General features: G+C 39.8%; 1 protein-coding gene across 8 annotated transcripts in view; it reads left to right on the forward strand.

Moving 5' to 3' along the window:
- Window positions 1-289: 289 nt before the first annotated feature.
- LOC146000248 (tight junction protein 1-like) overlaps window positions 290-17438 on the forward strand; it is a 424918-nt gene continuing 407769 nt past the window's right edge. For 5 of the 8 annotated variants that reach the window (XM_083137677.1, XM_083137687.1, XM_083137697.1 and 2 more), the window contains exon 1: window positions 292-646. In XM_083137677.1, the coding sequence (XP_082993803.1) occupies window positions 323-646 (324 nt within the window). In that variant the 5' untranslated portion in view covers window positions 292-322. Of the gene's footprint in view, window positions 647-17438 lie in introns of all 8 variants that reach the window. The other 3 variants (XM_083137760.1, XM_083137717.1, XM_083137770.1) reach the window with 2 other exon arrangements.

Here is a 17438-nt window from a genome sequence, read left to right on the forward strand (position 1 = left end):
TTTAAACATTTACGTTATTATTTCTGAGTCACTTCGTTCGGAACCCCCTCCCCCAAAATATATTTCTAGATACGTGATATGTCCCTGCGATTGTAATGTAGCACTAAAAGTTAAGCACAAAGTACTAGAGGAGCAGTATAACAAGTTTTTTCTTTGCTGAAGCTTACATTGGCAAGGCATACCGAGACTTCCTTATCTCGAAATTTGACTGAACGGAGCATGGGAGTTAGAACGTTGAAGTCCCTTGTTAGAGGAATACGCCCCCTGTGTAATCGTGATCCGGTACGTGGCATTTGACCCAGGAACGGCTGGTGTGCTAGGCATGTGCGTGGATGTAGTGAACAGAGCGGAAGTTAGGGAACAGTTCTGTTGCATTTTCGAACTCGTACGTGGTAGATGTTACGTTGACATCGTTCTGGTGACTATTTTTGTTACTTTTACGTTGCTGGTATCTCGTGATAGTGTGAAATTCGATTCTCGTGGTGTTCTTCAGCTTTGCGTAAAGGGTGACAGTGGGCAAATGAGTATCAAGGAGCTTATGATGTCGAGAGTGAAGAGGAACACGGTTTCCAACAGAAGCTACAGAAGTCGCAGCAGAAGTGACGATGCAAGAAGCAGGGACCGTGACAGGAGGAGGAGAAGAAGGGTGAGTTAACGACTAACCTCTTCCCTCAACCCTTGTCATTGCATGGGGTAAATAGGAGCGACAGATGATAATTGTGGATGAGGATATCCGGGTTTTGCGTGAGAAACATACGTCAGCATACAGCGAGCCTTTTTCTTTCATTTTTCTCTCTACCCTAGTGAGTTTTTATATTGCTCTAATCCTGACTTTCCCTTTCGGGTCCAGTAGGAACGATTCCTGAAAAATTTAGCATGCAACACTCATGTGAAAGACGCAGGCAACTGCGAAACTTTTAATTTTACGTCACTCTGCATGCGCTTATTTCTTCGGTTCGGGTCCTGCGTGTAACGTTATTTTTTACGCCAATGTCGGTATGTAGTCTGCATCTATTCTGCACCGCCCGGGTATCATAATTTGCTTTGTTCTAATTTTGTTATTCAGATAGTCTAGATATATTTCATATTTTAGTCTGGTCGTCAGCATGCAAAGCATATACAGGGTGCTGCAAAAGTAAGCTGATATTTATTCCAGGCTTGTTAAATGTCCAGGAACCCATAAATTCTTATGGGTTCTGCTGCAGGACCGGAACCTTTTCTTTCGAACAATTTAAATTCGGTCCAAGTTGCGTATGGTTTCGTTGAAAAAAGGTTCCTGGACCGTATTTAAATTGATCCGGGGAAGAAGGTTCCTGGACCGTATTTAAATTCATCCGGCAAAAAGGTTCCTGGACCGAATTGAAATACTTAACAGATAAAAAAGGTTCTTTACAGCCCAGAACCCATTTACGCTTGCTGATTTTCTCTCCGGGACTGGAATTGAATTTATTTAAAATTCCTGCACCTTTAACAACGCTGGTTTCTTCTTTCTCTGTCTTCGGATAAGAAGCAGCGATTGCAGGTAAACAATAAACATGTCACAGTATATCAGTACTAGTGTAGTGTACTTGTACTACAGTGTTCACAATACAAAATAATGTGTCAGGCTACTTTTGCCTCATCCTCTAGTATTGTGATAAACACAAAGCAGATGAGTATGAGCCCTTTTGGGCTCAACTGCCCACTGAAGAAAATACAGGCCCGTAGCCCCAGGCAGGGACCAGGGGGGTTGAGCACCCCCTGGCACTGAGGTCAGACCCCTTGACATTAGATAAAACTATTTTCTGTAATTTGTTTGCAGTGAAAAGTGAAAATGTAGACAGCAGATATTATTTTGCTCACAACTTTGGTGAAGGATAAATTAAGGGAGCATGAACAGCAGCTATTACATTCGTTCCTCTTATTTATAAGAAGTAGTCTAAGTAGCGGCAAGTATTTAGGAGATTCTCTTCTCTAGACTTCAGAAAGTTTCTTCACAGGGGAGCTTCTTTATCTGTACCTTCGTTCCCCCTGTTGCAACCTACCATTTATACAGAAATCTGTGACTTTGATGTCATTATGCAAATTCCCTCCGCATCTGCGTCAAAGGTTAACAGCTCCCAAGTTTTGGGAACGAAGGGGAGTTATATTGTTTCGGCCGGGGAGTGGAATGTACGCGTACGGTAGGCACTATGATTGAATATTGTCAATTTTTTCTTGTGTAATATAAATATCTGTATCATCAAACGTAGTATGGAGTGCGTAGTAAGGGATGATTTCAGTAGCAGCCAATTAACACTTCAAGTGATATTTTAAGATATACAGAAAAATGTAGCATTTGTGTGATATTTCTAAACTTTATGTAACGTAATGACCACCCTCCCCCCACACACATAATTTACCTTCATTTAACATTGTTAACCTTTTGAAAAATGGACTTTATTTACAAAGCCCCCCTGATAACCCGTGACCCCCCCCCCCCGGACATCAATTCTGGCTACGGGCTTGAGAAAATAACGGCGGATACGTGAAGAATTGTACAAATATAACTAAAAATATATTTAATAACTTTTGATATCTGCCTGAATGTAATGAATGAGTTATGATAGTTTTGATTAACACCTTTCAAATATACGAACTTGATGCTTATTTTGGGGTTACAATTTTACTGCCCCTCTACGAAGGGTCAAAACTTAACGTAATGCTATCCTCTAATAAGTATTTCAAAAATTGATCTGCTCAAATTTCATCGTTTCATTTGCTCTCCGTTCAGAAACAAGTATGTTCACAATGCATAGACATATACTGTCGTACTTTGCGATCAAGTTTCTTGTCTAAAATTTCCAACCCAAACTATATGTATGGCCCTAGGATTTGCTCTTTCTCATAAAATTACTCTTCGCAAACTTATCAAGTGTTTTTTACACTTTTTAATTGAACTACAATCCCACATGGAATCAGTCAATAAATATAGAATGTGTACCTCGAAATAGTGTCCATTTCTGTGTTTTTATAATATGGGATTATATTGCTATTCTGCCAAAGTGAAATGTTGTACAGATGCCTGACTTTGTATAATTCAAATAACACTGTTGTTTTTCATAGTGTTAGCGATCAAAATTATGATTGCGCACTTTTGATGTATCGAGTGCGAGAACGAAGGTATTCCAGTGCAAACTTCGTGTGCAAAGTAGTCTTTGGAAATGAAAGTGGTAGTTTTGTAATCAAGAGCCCAGGTTTTAGGCAAAATGCCTATTCGTTTCCGACGCTGGTAGACAAAAATTGAACACAAAAGTACACCAATCCGAAGGTTCTTAACATTCTGAACAATACTTTATGTTGCCTTCTTTTGGCCTATTTCACCTTACGCTGCCTTTTTCAAACATTTTTGCCTTTTTTTGCATCTTTTGTCATTCCGACATGGCATTATGTTGCCTTTTTTTGCCTATTTCACCTTACGCTGCCTTTTTTTGCCTCTTTTGTCATTCCGACAAGGCATTTTTTTAAATTATATTTCTCTTCTATTTGATTTCGTTTTTCAATGACCCTTGTTATTCAAATTATTATTTGTAAATACATTTTTAAAGATTTAAGAAGAATTTAAGTCCTTCTCTTCAATTTTTAATGCCTCTTCTTCAATTTTCACTGCCTCTTTCTGAAACTTGACTGCCTTTTTTTCGACATACACTGCCTTTTTTCCAATCTTTAGTTGCCTTTTTGCCTGCCATTTTTAATACTTTTCAGTGCCTGAACATCCGGGCTCTAGAATCACTGTTGTCCAGATATCACCCATAAACCGTTGTTTCCCTTGAGTTTGTGTTTGTAATAACAAGTATGTACAGAGAGAACCCCGAGTGCTTCGTTGATAAACACCCGGTATCTCGTTGTCTGCGCGGAAAGTTTATTTAATTTAAGCCTTACATAATGAATACTAACAGCGCGTCAGGGGCGTAATGAAGTAGAAAATGAATTAGCAGGGGCCGCACCAGCTATTTCGCCGCGGAAGTTTACGAATTTAATGAGGCAAAATTGCGTGTGCGAAGGTCATGATTGTTATAAATATGAAGTCAGGAGCAGAAAAAGAACTGAAGAAGAAGATATAGGCTCGCGACTCATAAATTCTGCAGGTTATGAGACTCAAAGAGGTGGTGTGGTGTAATAAATGGTTGAAGTTTGTTATGTTTGCTTCTGTATATATTTTTATCGTTCGCGATAAGTTTTAAACAAACAGGAAAATGAGGTTTGATTGTTGTGGCACATAATTTCCCCTAGAATATTCTTCGCGTTGATCATACAAGGCGCGGGCGCCATGGCGTGCCTGCCTCTGCTTTACGCTCTGCACCCCAAATTCCTTCTCATGAGACAATACTAATAACAAAATGAATGTGTAAGAAAGTAAATAATGCATAATTACGATAGAGTGAAGCTTTTTTTTTTCTCCCGCGGATGGCCTATGACCGAACCGTCGGTAAAGGCTCGCTTTGACTCTATGAAAAGAACTAACTACTACTGTTATTTTTGTACCATAAAAATACGGACTGATATTCATAAATATCCATAAATCGAGACGACATCAAGAACGAGACACGCTCGAGACGAGACTGAGACACTGCAAAGTCTCGTCTCGATAGTTGCCTGGAAGTTTTTGTAGTATTTGTGGTGAACACAGTGGAAGTAGATAGGGGAGAGGGTTGTGTACATTTTTTTTTATTTTTAAAAATAATTAGACCTATACATGACCATAGCTTAAAAAGTACTGTTCAATAAATACGTAACTGGACAGAACAGTACAGTAAGTTTACATTGAAGGGATCTTGATAAATTCATTATGGTTAAATATTTCCGTATAATATCGTCGCACCAAAACCACGAATGTGTTACATCTTATTTTTGAGATAAAAGCATTTTAATATTCAAGACCTCGTAAAGGCCTCGTCAAACAGAAAGCGATCTTCACGCGCAGGCAGATCGCGGTCGCTGTGTGATCAAGATATACAGAGCATTCCCTGACATTCGCTACGAGTCTCGGCGGCATGCGGCCCGGCGTCAGCGATCGTCTTTCCCGGTGAACGGGGTCCGCGACAGTCGCACGCTACAGTGTTTTTTTTTTCGCTCTCCCTGCCTTCGCCCTCTTTCCCTTTCTGTTGACGTTGCAGACTGACGCCAGTATAATTCTCCCTCGGAAGTTGTGTTGTGTCGTAAACAAAAGTTTACATTACAACAAAAGATTTATCTTGTAGAGTGTTACTTCGGAAAGAGGAATTGTGGAGAAGTGCGACGACGGTTTGCAACGAAATTTCCTGGTGTTCCCGTTCCACATAGGACCACTATATTAAACCTCGTAAAAAAGTTTAGAGTAACAGGGTCAGTTCTGAATAAAAGTGAAAAAAAAAAAACCCACGTGTACTTACTGAGGAAAAACTCGATGAGATAGGGCAAAGGTTAGAACAGTCTCCTCAGAAATCTATCCGCCGCCTCTCACAAGAAACGGGTGTTTCAAAAACCGCAGGATTTAGAGCCGCTAAAATTCTTAAATTTAAGCCCTACAGAGTGACGATAGTGCATGAATTACAGCCTAGAGATAATGCGAGTCGTATGAACTTTTGTATATGGGGAAATCTAAAAATAAAGTATACAAAGACAATCCGCACACCATCCGTGAGTTAAAAGAGAGTATTGTACGAGAAATCGGGAGAATTACAGTAGACGAACTTGCACGTGTAAATACCAATTTCCTTCGGAGATGCCAGGAATGTGTTGCAACAGAGGGACGACATCATTTTCAACATTTACTGTAGTCAAGGTTAGTACACAATATGAAAAATGTAATTTTAATAGCTGACTCTAGCGACTGTCGCGGACCCTGTTCACCGGGAAAGACAAGCGCTGACGCCGGGCCGCTTGCTGCCGAGTCTCGTAACGAATGTCAGGGAATGCTCTACTACTATCCAGTCAAACAGTACGCAGCACACTCGGCGAGATTATCCAGATCGCGGCGTTCAGTTTTCGGGTTGTAATTTTTCACAGAGACCTCGGCGACCACAACAGAAAAATGGCCGATGACTACGTTGAAAAACTTAAAGACCTTGTGCGGTCAACTCCCTCCACTGGATCTCTCTGCACCCGCCCGCGTTCTGTTTGGCATTCGAGATCGCGGCGGGCAACAGCGCGATATGCCCGCGCGGGAAGAACGCTATCTGTTTGACGAGGCCTCAAAGCAGGTTTTAGATATGGAAAAATGTCATTAAAATATGTACAGTCACGGACACTTCTGGGTTATAACAATTCCATTAACTTTCAATGAAATCGTTACAACCCAGAAGTGTCCATAACTGTACCTACTTATGGCTGTTTATTAAGTCATATAAGTTAGCATAGGAATCTATCAACAGATAGAAACTACATCAGGTGAAAAAGTCACAACTTGCTCAGTTGTGGTTTGGCATTGGTGGAACGATTTATAAATGTAACACAAGCAGACATTGAAAAAGTAAAGTAGTATATTTTGCGTTTGCTCCCTCACCATGTGCACTTAGTGGATGTTTGGCGTGAGAGACTGGATGAAAGTTTTTTTTTTTTCAATTCTAATAATGTGATTTTCTCAGTAATCATAAGAAGCAGTAAAATGATATGAGAAGAAATTATGAACTTATACTTTTTCCTTGTAAATTATTTAGTATTAGTTTAGTTAGTTAACTAATTTGTATTTGCAGAGGCATGTCAGATTTAGATTTGTATAGTTTTCTTCATATCTATTTCTCTACGTTTGTCGGAATGATAACGAATGATGATTGTTTTAAAGAAGGAAGTAAACACAATGAAACAGCCATGCCTTACCACGGATCCAAATTAGGGAATACAGAGATAGGAATGGCCTTTTCAAAATTGAAAAAGAGAGAGACGAGAGTTCTGTAAAATCGAGACCAAGATTTGGTGTCAGAGGCTCTCTGTTTCGTTCGAGACTTTCGTACAACATTTGAATTTTTACCTAAACCAAATGTCTTTTACCATGAAATTTACTCAGGCATGCCAAGAGGTTAGGTTAGGTTGATAGATGCCTTTTATTTTACTTCGCGTTTCTGCCACTTTTGCCTAATCGCGAAGATGAGGGGTGTGTAATGATATCATGAAATTGATGAAGGAACACACACAGAGATGAGCAGGCCCGGGTTCGAACCCGGAACATCTGGCGACGTAGCGCACTGTGTTAATATCTACTTGATTATTTGCAGATAAGTCTTATACAAAGTCAGTCCATTAGTGACAGTTGTGATCTTGTGCTGTGTAGCTGCACGTATTCAGGATAAAATTATGTTCTTCGATGGTTCGTTGCGTCTAAGCGAGGCGTCAGAAAAGTTACTGACCTCTATCCGGAGTAAAGGTTTGTGCAATGACGTGCTGTATATTGGATTGATTTGTTGTTTTAAGTCCACTTTATGCACAGTAAGGCTAATTGGGACTGGACCTACAGTTTAAAGTGGAATCCGAACCACTATGTGCCTCCACCGGGAATCGAACCTGGGAACCCTTTATTACAAGGCGACGAAGCTACCAATGCGCCATCGAGGAGGCCCCCGCGTGCTGTATATGTTGTTCATACTATTTATTTCGTCACTCGACACCTAGAACGAACCGAGGTTAAGACTTGCCTTCAAGACCCATTCCAGAACGAGACGGATTTACAACTCGAGACAGTGGCTGCGACTGGGGAGGGAAGTTGTCTCCCCCAAACTTTTTGCCAGTTTTTCACTGTCTTTGCCCTCCCAGTATTGGAACCCAATCGCCGCCACTGAGTCGAGACGAGACCCAGACTGACAAGTCTAGTCTCGCCTGGACTCGATACCATCTTCAATTCAAACCAAAAACCTTGGGATTCAGAGTTCATAAGTACGTGTATAAATTCCGTTTCGGAGTCAGGCTTCCTCAAACATAGAACAAAGCAGGTCGTTTCATATGGCGGTTGTTCCACGTCATAGTGTGCATAGTGAATACCGCATACGCCCCCCAAGTGCGGATCTTATTTCGCTACGCCCCTTTCGTATCATCGAGAAGAAAGAAAAGAACGGGGTACAATTATTACAAACCAACAAAGATATTTATTTACAAATCCCCATTAAGTTATCAATTAAGGCGACTGTGGAAGTACCATTTCTGTAATGTGAATGTTCTTGTAGAATTGGAAAATCAGTCCACTGCGAATGTCATCAGGCTTCTATTATAACCGATGAAGTAAGTATCCGATCTGGTCTTACCCCTCCCTTCAAATCATGCATACACATGTTGCGTACCAAATTTGAAACTTTAACATTAAAGATAGAATTCGTTAATTTTGTCGATAGCGTACTAAAAGTTGTACCACACTGTCAGGCAGAAAGAAATGATGCCATGGCCAAACGTGAAATGTGTGAGGCGTGTAGGATAACATTTTGTGCTTTGATATCCTCTACACCCAGTGTGTGTGTGTGTGTGTGTGTGTGTGTGTGTGTGTGTGTGTATGACGTTTTTTGAGTACACTTTATGCTCAGATAGGTTAATCGGGACTGAACCTACAGTTTAAAATGTAATCCGAACCACTGCGCAATGTGCCTGCACTGGATATCGAACCCGGATCACAAGACCATAGCACCATCTCAAAGCCCACCTCCAACACACACAGGCATAGAGGAGATGAATTTTCGCGAAAATAAGAAAAAGCGAATTACATGGAAATCCACCCCATCAAATGATTGATTGGTTGAAATAAAAATTCTAGGTGCTTCAGCACTTAGGCTATTTGCACCCGTCATATATTATACGGGTCCAGCCCCTTATCATAACTAAAATCAATACATGTTTCGGATACTAAAATCTCCTTAGATTTTTTTAGATTAAAAGCTGAGACTGTAAAGTGGCACTCAGTACACAAGGACAACACACGCCCTACAGAGGATTGGCCAGACGCCAGAGCATCGTAGGCTGCGACATTGCAGTTAACTGGTTATACTACGTGAGAGTGAGGTTAACATTTGGGTGTCTTCAGAAAGGGTCACCCCTTACAACCCCCCCCCCCCCCAACAACTGAAAATTTTGTTTCATTTTTATTTGCAAAATAATGCACAATTTATGCTTAATAGGGAAGTTAACATGTTGAGAAGCAATAGAATTTTAAAACTGTCACCAACAATTATACTATTTACTGAGCATTCGTTAACCACGCCTTACCATTTAATCTGCCCCCTGCCTCCCTCCTGCTAACATTCCTTTCAATCCTTAACTCCTCTTCGACAACCTACTGAGTAGGTTGCGTCAAGAGACACACTTGACCAAACATGGCGATCATTTTCCAGTGGTGCTTGAAAACTTCACCACAGACTCTGTGTTGACAAAGAAGCACTGGATAGTTTGTACACTGTCCGAAACTACAGGAAATGAAAGTCCGCAGTAAAGGAAAATCAGAAGCAGCACAACACAAGAGACTCATTAACAAAATGATGTACTTTGCAGTGTTGCCAACCATGAAAGGCTCAATGTCACTATGTGTGAGCGACAAAAAGAGAGCGAGTGTTGATTTGTTTTATTTTCCTTCGCTATTCTGCCACTTTTGGCTGATCGCGAAGATGAGGTGACATTCACAAACGCATATGGCCGACACAACACAAACCTCAGAGCAATATCCTTGTTCTGGGTCCATGCGCCAGAGTCCCGTCAGACTGCAAAAATCCAGTCCAGGGTGTAGCACGAGGAATGGTGGTTGACATTTAAGTGTCTTCAGAGGTCACCCCTTACACCCCAGAGACTGACTGAGTGACACATTTACATTTCATGTGTGAATCTGGTGCTGTGATCATGGGATATCACATAACATCCAAAATTAAGAATGTGTACACTGTGCAGTGAGACATATCGCTTCGGCTACCGGATTCGAATCCCATCCTGGGCATGGTGTTCTTTGTGAGTGTCTCTTCGTCAATTTCATCACATCATCTCATCCTCATCTTCGCGATAGCCAGAAGTGACAGAAAAGCGAAATAAAATCAACCAAACCAATCAATCATCAAAGTTACGTGGGTAGCAGAAGATTCACAGGTTCGAGTTCTGACTTAGGCATATGTGTTTCCTTCAGTAATTTCTTCAAATCATCATTCATCACTAATTTTGGCGATTAGCCAAATTTATCAGAAAAGCGATATAAAAGAACAAAATACAAATTTAAAATGCCAAATTCGAGTATGAGACACTTTTGTAAACTGTGAAATTCCATTACGCTGCCTTAACATTTAAATCTGGTAAGCCAAGAACTGTTAGTGGTTGTCCTTGTAATGTAAACGTACCATTTCATTGAAAAGGGGCAAAGCTATATGGCGCGTTGGTTTTGCAGGATAGACGTTAAGCATTTACATCACCACCTTGAATTCTTTGGTTATGTACTCAGAGCATGGGAGATGCGAAAGGGGGGAGGATGGAACGGGTCAGCTGTCATCTAGAAACTAACATAATTCATTTCATTGTAAAAAACTAGCAAAAGTTCATAATGGCGTGTTTAAAAAAAAAAAACAACAACATATAATCAGAAAAGAAGAACGACAGCAGGAAATAGTATGAGCTAAAAAGGCAATAGGTTAGACCTTAAGTGATATTTATATTTGAGTTGAAAGGTCACAAAACATTAACTTCGTTTAACTAACCCCACTCCTTAACTTCCAAAGATGTTCTTTGATTGAGGTAGGCAAAGTTTATAAGAAAATATAATAATGATTAATGACTGTGAATTTCAAACATAGGCGCACTTAGAAAGTTTTTAAATTTAGTGTTGACCTATTTTCTTCAAGTACACGAAGAATACCGCATTCTGTGTGCCTATAATTTCAATTATTTCAATTTAATAATTTCAATGTATGAATAGTTTAAAATCTGAAAAGATGAAAGGAAAACGAGTTATGTCACTAATTTAATTATTAGTTATATTTATTATTGTTACTGCTACTACTAATAATTTGATGAATTGACCTTCCCCTCCCCCTACGAAAATTTCTGGTCATATCTACGATTCCGAGTACAGCTTAATCAAGATGAGAAAACCCCTCTGGCGCTGTCTTCGAATTTTTAACTAAGCGAGTGGAGGGAGTGTGAACGATGCAATCAACTGTAATCCTGCCCTTGCGTTGCCAAACTTGGCAGCATTCTTCAACACATCGACGTCACTTACTCGGTGCCAAGTGACTGTATCACAGCGAAAGGAGAGACGTAATATTTAACGCCGTAGAAGTTTTGACAACGAAGCAAGGGAGGAGAGTTATAAATATGACAACACTGATCAGATCACTCTGGTATAAGCGAAGGGAGAGCGGGAACAGAAAGCAAGTGACTAGGTATCTAGTTCGCGATTTTGCAGGGGTTATTCTCATCTTGGTTGAGCTGTATTTGAGTGTTTTTGCAATTATATTTACTTTCGAAATAACTCCATTGGCAACATTGTTTTTCCCAGGGGGGCGAGGACGAGTAGGTCGTCACATTTTCCTTTACGCCAAATCTGGAAACTGCATTGGGATTGATTAATGCAGGGAAGAGTCAGTCCCTCGAATTAGCAGCAAACTGCCGAAGGCTTTTAATGTTCCCCCCGCTATGGTTTGTTGGGTGTATACGAAGGCAAATGCGATAACCAACAGCTTGCCCGTCGGCACTATTGTTGTGCCAAACAAGGGAAGCACAGTAACTGAAAACAGGCAAACTGCTCGCCAACAATGCGTTGCGGAAAACGTATTTTGCTCTATTTCTCGCTTCGTAGCTCTCATTGTTATCCTATTGCTCTTTCAGTGCCTTCGGTGTGTACATTGCGCATGGCTGTGTGTCGTTTTTACGTACGTACTTGGGGGCAGAATTGTTACACAATATTCACAATGTCTGTTCCCTCAGTTTTGAAAATATCTCTCTCTCTCTCTCTCTCTCTCTCTCTCTCTCTCTCTCTCTCTCTCTCTCTCTCTCTCTCTCCTCTCCCAAACACCATGTTTTCATGCAGTATGAATCCTTTTTCGGAAACATATATACTTTAAAAAGATAAACATTCGCCAAAGTGTGAAGTCTTAGATCAATCTTTATGAAATAAAAATGTAGCACGCAGACTTTACTTGCAAAATGCACCATTATTAGCATATTTAACTTATCTGTCCCAACAAGTAAGTACTGTACAACAGCTAAAATCATAACATCTACTATGAAGATGAAGTACATGCAAAGTTTTTTATAATAATAATAATAATTTGGAGTTTTTTAAAAAAATACGTGAAAATTCCTCTAAGCAACGGAAATACTTTTAGGAGACGTAGAAATTTCGCCTTCTCCCCCGCTGCACTCTAATTTGTATGTATCTTCTTTTACTTTACTTTGCTGTCAGTTTGACTGATCGAAATTATGAGATTCAATGATGATTACATAAAGTCGACGAAGGGACATTTGCAAAAGAACTTCCATGTCCGGATCGGGACTCGAACGCCGGACATTGTCAAAGTCGAAAGTCTACTACTAAATAGCTAGGCCAATGAGGTGGTCAGGTAGTTTGAAACTGAAGATAAACTAAATTTCAAGGGGGACAAGTACGACGTGTTATCAAAAAAGTTCTCAGGATTCAGGCTATGAATGTATCCCAATGAAGTGTTTTTGTTGGACGTCTAATCGTCCTCTAGGTACTGTCCCTATGCACTTTAACATCCAACTGCCTGGCCATTGCCGAAAACTTTGCAAACGCTTCCTTTCGTATGGACTGCAAACCAACTGTCGCGTTTGCTTTCATGTCTTCGACTGATCGGAAACATTCACCGCGGAATCACATTAGCCAAAAATCTTCAGTTGCCAGATCAGTTGAGTACGGCGGTTGCGTCACCACTGGAACATGTTTTTACCATAGACGTGCGCAGACCCTCTGATTAGGGGGGGGGGGGCAAAAGCCTTGATAAAGGTTCCGTCGGGAAAGAAAAACCTCATTTTTTAAACACTCTTGAATCAGTGATCGGTTAGTTCGTATGAACTTTCCAGCCTGATCATTACAAGTGCGTAGTTAGAGTTCGATTAGTTCATTGAACTCTCCAGCCTAACTATTGCCTATTTTTGTGGGAGCAGGAGAAGGTTTATTATCCAAAAACCTCATTTTATCTCACTGTTTTAGATTCATTGCATTGATGTGTGCTTGTGTGATTTTTTGTATGTGTGTGTATATATATCTAATGCAGCAACATAGAGGCACCATAACGAATAAACAAATTGTCTCTGAAATAATATGCCGCGCTCCCATTCCTCCAAACAATTGTGTTCATGCATTTAAGACAAAACTGTTAGCAGCAAGAGTCTGAAGCACGTACTTAGTAGGGCTAGTTATAACTTCTCTCTCTGGAAATCCACAATGCATTACAGAAAACAAGAAAATTGCGAGCGAAGCGAGCAAGAAAATTTTTAGATCGAATTTTTTGCAAACTGGAAACAATATTGATTTAGAAAAACTAAATATGCTGACCAAGGCAGTAATTTATTTTATTAAAAACATAAACTAAACGTAACGTTTCAACCTTCTACCAAGGTCTTCTTCAGACTCTGTATCAAGTACAAAAGTCTTCCCCCTTAGAAATCGAATGTCAAGCTAAAAGTACATGTATATAATTCGATTTCAGTCATAGTAATTTACATTAATGCGATAATTTAAAATTCAATTTTTGTTTCTTGAGAGGACAACACTATTTTCGAGGTAATATACCCCATGAAAAAATCTGCGGACGTCCATGATTAGGGAGGCAACTGCCCCCCTTGCCACCCGTGCGCACGCGTATGGTTTCTACACCAGGAACTAGATATTGCACCACTGCTCGAATTGCGACATGCCACTACATGCACCTTGCTCGACAGTCTTAGGCACCTGCCCCGATTTCAGTTTCTGATTTATATAGCAATGCAAGAATTAAAATTTCCGTGTATAATCATCACCAGTTTATTCCGACTTTCCAAATTTAGTAAAAGACTCCGCATGCAACTTTTTCAGTGCTTTTACAATATATGTCAAAGAATGGTAGCTTGCAATGGCTGCGATTGGGTTCTAATACTAGGGGGGGGGGGGGCAAATTGCCAAAACTGGGGGTGGGGAGCAAGGAAACTGTTCTTGCCCCCTTCCAGTATTTTGGCAACCAATTGTCGCCACTGTGTCTACGTATCCGTAAACAACACGGAAATTCTGATTTTTCTAATCAGTTTTTGTTTGGTATTACATAACCTCCCCAATATACACATCTTGACTCAACGATCTCCACGGCCACGGCCCCAACTTCGAGTCAGTACGCCTTCATCAATACCATCTAATCATCAGGCATCTTCGTCGTTCTGATTAACCTGAACAGGCAGAAGGGCGACATAAAATAAGAAAAAAGAAGATACAGAGTGAGTCATTCTTACCAACTTGAAAATAATTTGAACTACTGAAAAGACAGCGCTATATTCTCTTGCAGGCTTTTTTATTATTATTTTTTAAAAGAAATCCTGGACTAATGGGTAATGATGGCACTCATCACTCCCCCCTCCCCCAACTGTACTCTACTCTTATACTGCAACGCCCACTACAAGAAAAACGTCCCACTCCGAACTTTTGTGCAGTGATGATACAAATACACTATTCGAGAATGTAACTTTAAATCTTTATGGTGTTACAGAAATCCAGAAAACTTATTTTGAATGAAAGAGCTGTAAACACCCATTTATAGTGTTACGCACGTAATTTGAATGCGAAGGCACGACAAGACAATATCAATAATTCATACAAGTCGCTTTGTTTTGTAGTGAGTGGGTTAATAGGACGGTTAATGTGGGATCTCTGTTTGTGATTTTATGTGTCAATGTACAAGTTTTGGCCTTTCGTTCTTGTGCTTCCTCGACAGAGGCGCCATGTGAAAAACACAACGTGTAGGTGTATAGCTATCATACGCAACTTATTTTTCACGTTACTTTGACTAGTTATTTATTCTGTTTTATCCTCAGTGGTGCATTTTTGTTCGTATTCTGCGACATTTTTATTCACTTTATCTTTCTTTAGCATTTTTGCCTCCCATTGTTTTTCTCTGAATGTTATCATTATATTATTATTTTCCTTTCCTTTCATACGGTTATTTTCGTTAATTGCTTAATTATTTGGAGTTTGCTTGAATGTTTTCAGTTAAAAATGTTGTTACCGTGTTTTTCAATTACTTCACCTTTAATCAAGGGATCCCGGGTTCGATACTCGGTGGAGGCATAGTGGTTCGGATCCCACTTTAAAATGTAGGTCAAGTCCCAATTAGCCTATCTGGTCCTAAAAGTGTATATTCATTTATCTCCTTTTTTGCAGCTTTAACTCGGCGCAATTCCGTGTTTATACCCTTCATGAAAGTACTTCTTGATTTTTCGTTGTTTGCTATTCCACTGCAATTTTCTTCCATTATTCCCAATGTCTATTTCACATTCTTCCTAAATTTTTCGTGCTTCATTTACCTTGTTTTATCATTCCAAAACCTCTTTCACTTTTCCTTTTTGTTCTAGGCAATTTCTTCTAATTTTGTACGTTATTGAACTTGTAAAGCAATGTGGACAATAATAGTCTTGAAACAATGACGGAATAACTTCATGTTTGAAGACGTTGCAATCGAACAGCATTCTGGCAAGACCAGATATAGGCCTGGGTATCTAAATTGGATGCAGGATCGCTGCTGATTTTATTGATTCATTTAGATTCCACCAATGCTTTAAATTCCCATTCATTAAATTCTTTAAAAGGTCCATTTTTTAACATTTTGCAATTGCATTTATCTGCTCTTATTACGTGCCTGTCTGAATTTACATGTTTTTCCTCACTTCGTTTTTGAACCCTGTTCCTTCTAATTTGGTATGTAGTTGCCAGATGTCGCCTGTACTGTTGCAAGGACAGAAGGAAGAAGTTCGTATCTCACCACGCAACTCGACGTGCGTGCACGTGCAGTTTCAGCAATGACGCAACAAAAATTTTGAGATATAGGTAGGATGGTCGGACTTTGTTTCGAAGAATGCAACGCCTTCAAACATGAAGTTATTCCGTCATTGTTTCGAGACTATTGTTCATACTCGTGCCCTCTGCCTCAGAAAGGAAACCCTTTGTCACGCCGTACGTTGTAAAAAGTGAAATCTCTTTGCTGTCGTATCCATAACTTCTTGATTATAGTTTTCAGCGTGGATAAAATTTTCAGACATGTATTTAAACGTGACTTACTGGCAAACTACATCTGTGAAGTTGGCGAAATTTATCACAATGTAGTGCCATTGGAAGCAGAACAGTGACAATGCCAGGTAAAAAAAAAAATCGTGTTGGCAGAGGTGGTGGGAATATTTTATCTGAGGGGACAGTCACATTTAATATACTCGCAGTGCCACACAATAATGCATATTCGTGCTGGAAGACCATTTATTTATTTGCTTTTTCTTATTGATTAGGGAGACAGGCCCACCCCAGCCCCCCCGTGAACACCTGTTTCTTTTCCGGTTGTGTCCGGGAGATCTTGGTCTGAGAATCACAGTCTGTGAATTTGCAGTCTTCACGGACTGTCCTTCCCTTTTGTGGCACTCGATCTCGTAACACATTCTTCCTTATTTCTCCCCAAGTTCTCTCGTTTCTCTCTCTCTTTCACCATTTCTCTCTTTTTGCCTGTCTTTCTCACTCTCTCTCTCACTGTGCCCTTTTCTCTATCTTCCTATTCTATCAGCTCTATCTCTTCCCCTATTTATATTTCTCGTTCTCTCAATGTCAATATGCCTCTCATTTGCACATGTCTAGTCAACCGTGTCTTTTTCTCTGCATTAACAATAATGTGCCATTAAAATTAAAATAAGTTCCAAACATGTTCATTTTCTTGCATTCTAATAAATTTACTGTTGGCACAAAAAACTTTGTAATACTTGTATATGCCACAATAATTTATGAGTAGGAGTGTTGTGTGTTTATGTGGGCACTATATCATACGTAACACAGGACACGTAAATAATTGTATATAGGCGTCACCATAGCAGCTCTGGTTATTTTGTCTGTTCAAAGCTAACACTTCTTCCTCTTATATTTTGATCTCTGTACAGCACCTCTTTTCTGCCTGACTTTTTGTAAAAACTTTTTTCCAATAGTTCCATATTTCTTTGTGGCTATAATAGACAGTGCTTATATTCCTAAAAATACGCACACACATTACAATAAACATAAATTAGTAAATAAATCACTAAAACCATGGACAAGAAGAATATTCACAAGTAAATTACAATATGTCACCTTATACCCCTCACTGTACTCCAGGAGAATGCGTGTCCCCGATTGAAAATCACTGTGGATACATGACAGGTACCCTCACATTTCCACTGGTTGCCAGGTGCCTTCATGTTGAAAATTACAAGAAGTTACTACGCTTTTTATTTGAAGGGCCCTGAATCTTGATAAAGAAGCGGAAAGGAAAGACTAT

The sequence above is a fragment of the Lepisma saccharinum genome, chromosome 1 (assembly GCF_977018435.1).
Source record: "Lepisma saccharinum chromosome 1, izLepSacc3.1, whole genome shotgun sequence".
NCBI lineage: Eukaryota > Metazoa > Arthropoda > Insecta > Zygentoma > Lepismatidae > Lepisma > Lepisma saccharinum.